We start from the raw sequence: 10,476 nt of genomic DNA, 5'->3' as shown, positions 1-10,476 counted from the left end.
TTGGTGCTGTATGACAGGTGGTGACAGCATGAAAACTGAACATACTGTGGGCTGAAGCTGGTGAACCACAGACTGCTGCATTAAAACAGCAGAAAAAGCTTGTTTACGTGGGACAGAGTCAGTGGCTTCAATTTTCGGCCTTGACAAACGGCTGGAGACCTGGGTGGTCTTCCGGTGGCTTCGCCCGTTTGTGCCAAAAAGCAGCACGTGCACTGAAGGTTTGTTCATTAGGATTTTATTTTTGGAGGCAAATCAATGAATATATGTACTTTATACAGTATATGAGGAGCACATCTCTACAGTTTAATAATGTAAACAATCTCTGAAGAGAAATGTATTCAGTTTAAAAGGAAGCCATAATCTTCTGTTTTAAACTATTTACATGAATTAAAATATAATTTATAACATCAGATACTCCGCTTCTATGAAACTAGATTTTAACAATTCAAAAATACTGAAATGCCTTTGTCTCCACATTCTGCAGACATATGAATTCACACAAAACCAAAGACGTCCAAACTAAGTGGCATATAAATAAAAAAGAAGACACGCAAAATAAAACCAACATATGTAAAAATATAAAATCTCACTAGCAGTATTTACCTTTTTGTCTTTTACCAAAAACTAAGTTAAAAAAGAAAAAATAAGAATTTGTGAATCTGATAGTCATTAGATGTAAATAGACAGGAAATCAATAGAAATGAGAAACGATGAAACGAGTATGCCCTTTGTCGAGTTTCCAAACTCACATTTAGCAGATAAAGACGCGTCGATGCTGGGCTCCATTCTCAAACCAAAAACCCGACAAGATGTGAAACGAGGCGTGATCGGACACGCTTTTTTTTTTTTTTTTAAATGGCCACGGCGTCGCCAACGTAGAAAACCCAAGACGTTACGTGTTTTTCCACGAGCTGCGAGCCAAGCTCTTTATTACTGAAGATTTTTTAAAATTTTTTTGGTTAACCTGCCTAACAAATGATTTTCTTGCCATTTCCCATTTTTCTGAAAGGAAGAGTGGAAAGAAAGGTATTGCATTGTGACGAGGGTATTCCCTTTGGAAGGTTTTTTTTTTTAATTATTTGGATTTGCTGCCTGCTGACCTAGGACCTAGACCAGGCAGACAGCACTTTTATATATATATATATATATGTATGTATGCTGAAATGTGTTCTCAAAACACTCAGGAGAATGATCAACATCAAAGTTTTCTATAAGAAATTATATAATCATCTAGATATCTACACAAACACACAAATATATATTCATATATATGTATATATTTTTTATAATATGGCTATTGAAAAAAGTTGTAATTACGTCAGTAATTATTTAATAATAAACCACATTGGATTGGAAAGGAGGTTAAACAGTAATAATAAAAGCTAGTGGTTCCCCCGGCTGGTTTTTAAGGCTTGCCGTTTGGAGACGGGGGTAGCTGATGTCGTTCACCTGGAGGACTGACTGCAGAAACCCCTCTCGGTCTCAGATTTTCAAATTAAAAGCAGGGCGGAAACCTCAGCCAGAAACTCCGCCCACACACCTGTGCCTCTGCGGGGGGAGGGGGGGGGGGGGTGCAGATATTTAACAGGGTCAAACCGGCGACAGCTTCCTTTTGTTTCCCCCCTCTCACATCCCGTGTTCTGGTCGCGGTGTGGATCGGCTGCTGCTGACACACGACAGAAACTCCTTCCCATTGGCTCTTTGATGGGAAACGCCGTTTCACCGTTTGTGACAATTTTGTGCAAGAGTAAATTCAGATGGCCATTCACGACGCACCGCTTTCCTCCCGCTGCGGTCTGCGCACAGAGCATCCGGCAGTACACCTCAGCACCACCCACACACATTATTTCCTCAGGATGTGAGGATGGCTGTAATCAGAAGATTATTACGTATTGCATCTTAAATTGCTTTTTCAGAAAACTGAAAACAAAACGAATCGTTTCATAAACAGCAAAGAAATGGGACGTGCTAGTGTGACGGACTAAAGGGAACTACAGTGTTGGATTTCCTCCCCGACCCAAACCAGCACCTCCCGCCTGATTCAGAATCAACAGTGACCCACCACCTTTACAAAAACACACAATACATTTTATGTTTACAATGAGGCATAGTGCTATGTACACATTATATACTCATATATTTCTTTTTAACATGTAAACCAGCACATTCTCTCACTTTTGAGTAGTATACATACTAAGCACAAATACTCATTCAGGGGTTCTTGTTCCTCCATCAGTATGTATACGTTTTGGACATCAGTGAGCCTTGGGGGAGGGGTGCGGCCCCCCCGGGACACTTTGCTTGCTGTTGTTTTAGTTTGAAACACTGAATAAGGCGCCTTTGTACTTAGTGTGCGTTCCTAATAAAGTCAGACAAGAATCAAGTGATGTAAACATTAAATTTTTTGTGTGTTACCAACAAGTCGATTAGATAGAGAAAGGAAGAGGAAGGGGAAAGAAGTGGGAGGAGTCTGGGGAAGGCCCGGAACCCTCAAACCCAAAGAGAGAGAGCGAGAGAGAGAGAGTCGGGCCGGGAGCGAGGATGAGCAGATCAGGATTGGGCGCATTCCCGAGGAAGAACGAGGGAAAGACGGGTAACCTGACCTGCTCCGCCCCCCTGGCCCGGCCCAGGTTAGGGTTAGCATCAGTAGTGTCCAACTTAAACACGAGACGAAGACGAAACACTCAGCTACACGAGGACACGGTCGAGACTCGAAGAAACAGACACGCCGAGGACCGCCGTGAGGCGGCCCCGGACACAGAGAGTAGCCCCCCATCGTGGCTAGTAGTGGTAGGAGTCGCAGTATTAAAAGAAACCCACCCACACTGCCCATCAGCAAAGAAAAGCCCCACACCGAAAACACAGAGCAAAGAAACCAGTGACAGACACTTATAAAAGAGGAGGGGGAGAGCGTACACAGACAAAGGGCGGGGGCGGATGGATGTGAGGTAGAGATGCTCATCTGAAGCAGGCGGGAAACCCCCGCTCTGTTCCTTCCCTTTCGGCCGGCCCCTTGCTCGTCCTCGGGCCATATCATGCCACCTCGCCGTCAGCTGTGGAGGCTCTCTCCCTTTGACAGGGTGCTGCTGCTGCTAGCTGCGCAGGGAATGTAAATCGGCCGCAAGCGGACGACCGCTGAGGCCGGAGCGGCTCACGCAGCCCTGCCAGTGTAGCCTTTTAAAGCACCGGAGAGCTCCACAATCTTTGGGCGAGCAGAAACGGGGAAAACGCCACGATTACATTCAGGTCCTCGAATACATTCCACGAGACCAGCCGATCCTTCTGCGTGCTGTCGAGGGCAAGGCTCGCGCCGCGGCCGGCCCACACACGTGACCCGCGGGCAGCTCTTGGCCCCACAGGGCTGATGAGCAGCTTCAAGGGGTGAATACTGGACAAAGTGCTGGATTTGTACAGAGCGCTCTCCATTTTCCTCACGCTTGCTGCTGTCCAGATGTAAACAGTAACGGTTGCATTGGCGGTTGGGGGGCTCCCATCAGGGAGACAGGGAGGCTCTAAGATCTGGGAAAAGTGTTTCCAACTTTCGTCCTGGTTCTGATGGATGTGGGCAAACTAATCTGTGCCTATGCCTCCATCTCAGGCCACGCCTCCAGGCGTTCAAGTAAACTCACATCTTATTTCAGTGCGTGTGAACGAGTGCGGGAACACTTTTCCCAAATCCCGAAAGCCTTCGTGTGTGAAGCAGCAGCAGCAGCAGCCGTAACGTCAGCATGGCGGAGATCGGAGGGAGGGACAGCAGAAACAGGTGCGTCCTTACAGTGCATAGATCAAATCAAGGAAGCACTACAATTACAAAAAGGAAAAAACATGATTTTTTTTCTTCATATTAGATTTGTAAACTTTCTCAGTCATAAAATAATTACATTAAACGTTTTCTTATATTCTTTGTCCATAACACACACACACAGTAATTTTAAAATTAATAACATCCACAATTTGTCGCTGAACCAAAGCAGGTTCTTTTTTGGGGTTATGCGACTGCACGAGCAAATGCAGCTCGTAGTCGCCTGTCGTGACCTCAGAGGGGCATTTCTCTTTTTTTACAAAACAAACAGAACAACGAACACATGGGGACACACACCACAACAACCAACGCCACGCAGGGATAGCAAGGATCTGCTACTGGGTCTCTCACGCCCGCTTGTCCACAGCGAGGCGACGGCATCCCAGTGCAGACAAGAAAGCAGCACAGAAGCGATCTCTCTGAAGTGACCCTGCGGCGCCTCGTTTATGAGCAGTGTCCTCCGGTGAAAGAACTTAAAAAAACGAGGTCCTCATTGTTTATTCCAACGGTAAAAATGTAAACATTTCGCGAGGTCGTCTTGTGAGGAGGAACCAGGAGTCAGTCTGAGGGCAGAGCCGCGTCGCTGCAGGGCTGATGCTCTTTACTAAGGCTGGCCAGACGGTGGACCTCTACTGTCAGCGGTGCAGGGACTTTTGGGCCTCCTTCAGCAAAGTGTCAAAGTCCATTGCGTCGTACTTGCTCTTGACCGGGCCGGGACTTGCCTCATCTGAAACACACAGAGCAAAGCTTCAGGTCAGGCGTGCTGCTGGGAAACAAACCACAGCTGGGTGCGTGCCCCGCCTCTACAGGCGGGAGGATGCTCTGCGGTAGCTGAAGCGCTCTTCCTCTGCAGCACTAATGACTGACACACCTGTCCAGGTTACTGAGTGCACCTGTGAGTGCTGCTGTGTGCGTTCATTACCGAGGTCTATGTAGCGCTTCCTCGTCAGCCTCCGCGGGCTCACCGGTCCGTTCTGGAAAACACCTTCCCGCTCTCTCCAGTGCTTCTGAACGCCCGATGAGCGGATCTTTATCACCCCGCAACGCTCCCTACAGGCCGGCAGAGGACAGGCGGTGCATTAGCTTACTGGTGCTTTAAGGTGTGATGCAGACACGTGACATCCTGGATACAATGAAGCAGTGACTTCGCCTCTGACCCCAAAACAAAACTATTACATCAACACCACCAAATGTTTGGGTTTGTCTGCAACAACAGGAGCGGGCGCCATCATTAAATTAAAATTTCAAAGTCACATTTAATGAGCCCCTCAGGAAGTGACCCTCTCTGACCTTTAGGGGCTGTGGCCAATCACGGGACAGACTCAATGACACACACACACACACACACACTTACTCGTTGCAGATGATGACTTTGCAGTCCTCTGCTTTGCCGAAAATCTGAAAGCGTTTCCTCAGCATGTTCTGGGTCACGCTGCTCGGCAGGTTGTGGATGTAAAACACCTGGCAGTTGTCCTGGCAACAGGGAAACCATGGCAACAGTCAGGACAAAGGACAATACAGAATACTGAAAGATGTGTGAACTAAAGCGAGGGGAGGCCGAGCGCAGAGCTGCTCTCAGGTACGCAGAGGCACACCTGACTGTGGCTACATCAGCACTCAGGCTCTGGAACGACGAACGTACCTCGTCAGGATTGGCTTTGATCCCCTGCGTGTCGTCAGGACAAATCTCCGAGTTCTCACTGAAAGAGCAGGGGTGGTTGAATGCGAGATTAGGACAAACACGAGGTGAAAATGAAAGACACGAGCAGGTAACAGGTGACTGCGGCAAAGAAAAAAACCTGTGTTCCAGAAATAATGACCTCTGATCTTTGACAATGTAAGACTCACTGGGATTCTGCTTCTACCCCCCCCCCCCCCCAAGTGTCCATCTTACCTGGAGTCTTTCTTGCTGGAGGGGGAGTTAGGGCACAGGTGGGGGATGGGCGAGGGCGAGCGAGACACCGACGAGCCCTCTGCCTCTTCTTCAGAAGCTGGCGGCGTGGCAGCGTCCGACTGGCGGTCTGATGGGGGTGACGATGACGATGTCAGCTGCTCCCGCGGCTCTGCAGCCTCCGGGTGCACCAGCCCGTCTTCGCTCTCCTTCCCTTCCCGCTCCTCCTCGGCCACTCTGGGAGTTGGAGCACCGACTCTCTCGCTCTCTGCTCGTCCCTGTAACATGGCGCCAAAGATGGCAGCGCTACGCTTGCGGCTCTCGCCGAGGCTCAGCAGACAGTAGTCATGGTCACCAAAGCCACGGTGGGCGTCAGTCTCGCTGGCCTGGCCCATGCGCCTCAGCTGAGCGTATAGCTCCGTCTGCTCTGGCAGCTTCCGCTGGTGGTGAGCCCGGCTCGCCCAGGACGAGGTCTTTACGGCAGCACTGCTGTTTGAAGCCAGGTGGGCGGGCTCGCTTCCGCCACCTCCACCCTTTCCTCCGTCTGCCGGCTTGAACAGCTCGTCTTCCACGGGCTTGTGAGGCGGAGTCGTGGGAGGGGTGAGACCTGAGTGGGGACGACAAAGGCTTGAGTACATGAGCGAGAAACAGCATGTGCAGCTATGATGTCATCGCGTGGGGCCCCAGCAGCAAGAGGCTTACCCGCCGTTCCGCACAGGTCCACGCTGAGCGTCTGCTCAAAGGCCTTGGTGCTGTACTGGGACTCTCTGCCGGATCAAAGCAGAGGACACGTTAGAGCCCTGAACACAATCACCATTCAATAATGTTCAAAAAAGTACTCTGTCTGCCCAAATTAAATTCTGAGAAACCAGCCAGGGTCCTGATGAATCTGGGTCTGGCTTAAAAGTTCAGAAATGGCCCCATGGATGGTGCTGAAGCCTTTTATCCTGAAATCTCATCAGACCCACAGGTGAGCAGCCGGAATGTGATGGTTCTTCCTGTTTTGGTTACCTTATGCTAGAACTTCTGATGAACATGAGCGTCTTTTATACTGAAGTAAAAGTGAGCTCAACTGGAGAGAGACCGTTTCACTGCAGGGTAAGTGATGTCCCTGTGTTCCTGCACGGAGCCTTAAATTTAGTGTCAGCCCAAACAGTGCACACACTGACAAACTGCCAACCATTCAAATTTTTATAATTAAGATCATTAAGCAAATACCCAAACAGGAAGAAACGAATGAATGGAGGTTTTTATGGTTTCCAAGTGATTAACAGTCATTTGCATGTTTACAGGCTTTAGATTAGCACAGCTGAAACAATCCTCTCAGCATCATAATCTGAAGTATGTTCAGCGTGGAGCGCCTGCTGAGTCACCTCTGCACTGCTGTCAGCTCAACGTTAGTAAACCTAAAGTGAAGTTTCCGGCCTAAATAACTATGGTGCACCTGCATGATGAAACCTACAGGTACTCTGAGCTGTGAATACTCACCCTGCAGACTTTGTGTTGAGAGGCAGACACAGGCAGGCTGGCTTTTCTGCAACCACAACAAAAATCCTCTCACTGCCATGTACAAACTCATCAGCATGTAGGTCAGTATTGCTGTGACGAGGTCACACTCGCAGGCCCCGCCTTCACGAACGAAGGAGGACGTGCGTGACGTACCGTGGCAGCAGGGGTGACTCAGCTCACTGGACGTTAGCTTTCCCCTCAACGTCTCCGTCGCGCTTTCCCCTCCAGCTTGGGTGGGCGGCAGTTTGAGCCCCACCCGTCCCTCCTTCCTGTCTTCTTCCCTGGCCCGTTCAGGCCGCAGCCTTTTGGCAAAGCGGCTGGGAAACGATGCCAGCCGGCGTGAGCGCCGAACTGAGAAGGAGCCGCTGCAGTCTGCAGTCTTCTCCAGGCTTCGTGGTGGCTCAGAGGAGTGGCTTCTCCTCTCAGGGGTCTCAAGGTCTGGCTTGGGGTTGGCGGAGGTGGGGATTTGGGCCGGGCCTGAGGGAGCGGGTTCTCCCGTTCGGTCGGGGCTGAGAGAGTAGGGTGGGCGGTGCAGTCTGTAGGGCTTGCTCACGTCAAAAGAGCTGCTCTGCTGCAAGAGCGTGCGGAGAAGGGAGTCTGCCTTCATCTCCCTTCGCCGAGCGAAGGGGAGCTTCCTGGTGGCGGTGCTGGCTGACCCAGTCGAGCCCCCGCCGGTCCCGGGACCAGCCACCAGTACCACTCTACTGTGAGAGGTTGTGGCAGGTGAGCGGGGGGCCTCAGGTCGGGCCCGGGACCGCAGCAGGTCACGGTCCTTACGATCCCAGCCCTGTTGCTTGCGCGAGGGCAGGCAGTAGGTGTGCATGTACCTGATCAACTCCACCACAGACTGCAGCTCCTTCTCTGAGCTGAACTGAGGCTTCGGTGCCTCAACGGGGGCAGCGGCCACGCTTGCCGCTCCCTCTGCTTCACTGCTGGAGGACTCCTCCTCCTCTTCTTCCTCCTCAGACTCACTGTCCTCGTCCTCCTCTTCCTCGTCCTCCTCCTCCGTGTCAGGAGCCGCAGTGTCCTCCGTGGTGGTGAGGTGGCGGTGAAGCTCTGTGCACAGACGCCCAGCGGGACGCACCGCCCGGGGCTTCCTCTCCTGAGGGACGTCACTCTGAAGATGGAGACAAACAAGCGGTTAGAACAGGAAGTGCTCTGCATTACAGGATAAAAAACATGGCAGTGGGGGCGTGTCTACCAACAACCTGCAAAAAGCACTGCCCAAATGAGCACCACAGTCTACCAAGAGCATAAACCAGAGGGTGAGAAACAAGGTGAGCATGTAGGAAAAAATAACATGCGAGGGAAATATGATGATGCTCAGCTCTGTGTGTGCACCGCTGAGCAAAAACAGCTCGGCTCACTGTAAAAATGTACTATAACGTAACTTTATTAAGTATCCATGGCAATAGATGTTGTTTCCCTCTGCAGGAGGCAGTATCAGTGCCATAAATGATTTTGAAGCCATACTACCTCACAATGCTACTGAGTAGCTGTAGTCTGTTGTGATTGTTATCACAACAGATGATAAGGATCAGTGTAATTAGACTCAAATTCTACAACAATTCTCAGAATTGCTTTGTGTTTGACGCCAGTGTGCTGGTAGACGGCATGTTCAGGTGGCTCAGAGAATCTGATGGAATTTGGAAGCTGGATTTTAAAGAAAACAAGCCATCGGGATGAAACAAAAACACGATCTGAAGGACAAGAAAGGAAAAGTCAAAAGGCCTTTCTGTGCCTAGATATTTAAAAGCTTGTGGAACAACTTTTTGGTCTGCAGCCCTTGTAGCATCGGTGCTGTGAGCTAACACAGTTCAGGCCTGCTATGCAGTAATGAAGGATGCAACTACAGCAGCCTGTAGTCTTTCACTACATCCTGATGCTTCAGATGAACTGTTTTGTTTCATTCTCCTGTCTGCAGCTGTTCCTGGAAATGAAAAATGAAGCCCCACACAACAAAACATGGAAGCGGTTTCCTGCCCTGCACAGAGGCTCACGTTTAATGTCTGTGCTGCGTGCAGCTGTGGATTATCCACATAACTCACTGCTGCCCTCACACCATCTGCCACAGCACAGCTACGCGGCTCTAAAGCTAAAGCCACAGCTCTGTGAACTCCGTCCAGCATCAACAGCATCCTCTCCTCGGGAAGGTCTCGGCAAGCTTTTATTCTACAGCTTAACAATCTGTAAAAACTGCTTCGTACTGTACCATTTACTGCTGATGTACTACTACCTACGCAGCCACGAGTACTGCGTCGACTCATTGTAAAAATCCAGAGACTGGAGAATTTAATTTTGATAATTCGTTGCTCTGTTGAAAACCTAATTCAACAAGTAGTGAACTTTTAAACAGCACGTACTGACAGGAAGTGTCTCACCTTCAGCAGAGGCCTGACCGGACGAAGGCGCAAGCTTCTGTTGCAGTAGCGATGGCCATTCACGCCCTCTTTGTGCACGTCCATGCCTGCAGGCATGTTGGGAGGCGTCAGCAGCAGCTTCTTCAGCTGAGGAGGAAGAAAATCAAAAGGTTTCAGAAGTGTCTTCATGACGTAGACATAGAGCGCCGCTTTGTGCGCGTGCACGACGGCGAGGCGGATGTACAAATGTAGTAAAAACACAAACACGGGAGAGGGCTCACAGAGAGATGAATGCGCCAGTTTTTAATCTACGTTCTGTCAGCTGTTAACACTTCGCTGATGGATGTTTGTACAAGAGTAACATGCAGGCCGGGTCAACATACTGTACATTTATCACTCGACTAAAGCTGACAGCGACACGGCACGCTCACGTTCCCATTAAAAACTCTCTCTTTCTATAATAACCGAGCACAACTGCTCCTTCATCCCTCCATCACAGTCTTCTTACAGGCATGAAGCCAACCTGTCCTTCATCATCCCCCAGTATTACCCTTCAGCTGAATATTAACACTAGCACCCCCCAAGCCCCGCCCACTGTCCTCGTCGCCCATTCAGTGCAGGTCTGAGCTTCATGTCAGCTCCATCAGCTCCTTTTTCAGTCTCTCTGAATCGCTGGTAGAAACTCACGGATGTTGCCGCTTTATAAAAACTCTGTTTCTGATTGGGGCCGTCACATGTAAGCAACATTATATGAAGACCTACTGCAGGGCGTGCAGAGCGTTTATGATGGCGTGATGCTGCGGCTGACTCTCTGGAGGTCAGCATTAGAAGCTGTGTACCTGTGAGCGACGCTGCACATCATCACCAGCCGTCAGCACTGGCTGCAAGCACACATCGTTAATGGGCCACAGCGG

General features: G+C 50.0%; 1 protein-coding gene across 5 annotated transcripts in view; it reads right to left on the bottom strand.

Annotated features, from left to right (window-relative positions):
• Positions 1 to 219: 219 nt before the first annotated feature.
• ppargc1b (peroxisome proliferator-activated receptor gamma, coactivator 1 beta) overlaps positions 220 to 10,476 on the bottom strand; it is a 70,006-nt gene continuing 59,749 nt past the window's right edge. For all 5 annotated transcript variants that reach the window (XM_082551156.1, XM_082551155.1, XM_082551154.1 and 2 more), the window contains 9 exons: positions 9,584 to 9,709; positions 7,356 to 8,319; positions 7,182 to 7,227; positions 6,396 to 6,460; positions 5,697 to 6,300; positions 5,445 to 5,502; positions 5,157 to 5,275; positions 4,725 to 4,852; positions 220 to 4,529 (listed from right to left, as the gene is read on the bottom strand). In XM_082551156.1, coding sequence (XP_082407282.1) covers positions 4,438 to 4,529; positions 4,725 to 4,852; positions 5,157 to 5,275; positions 5,445 to 5,502; positions 5,697 to 6,300; positions 6,396 to 6,460; positions 7,182 to 7,227; positions 7,356 to 8,319; positions 9,584 to 9,709 — 2,202 coding nt within the window. In that variant the 3' untranslated portion in view covers positions 220 to 4,437. The remainder of the gene's footprint in view (positions 4,530 to 4,724; positions 4,853 to 5,156; positions 5,276 to 5,444; positions 5,503 to 5,696; positions 6,301 to 6,395; positions 6,461 to 7,181; positions 7,228 to 7,355; positions 8,320 to 9,583; positions 9,710 to 10,476) is intronic.

Source organism: Aulonocara stuartgranti (assembly GCF_965226115.1).
Source record: "Aulonocara stuartgranti genome assembly, chromosome: 2".
NCBI classification, from domain to species: domain Eukaryota; kingdom Metazoa; phylum Chordata; class Actinopteri; order Cichliformes; family Cichlidae; genus Aulonocara; species Aulonocara stuartgranti.
Note: the sequence above shows the minus strand (reverse complement) of the source record. Positions and strands in the feature narration are given on the sequence as shown.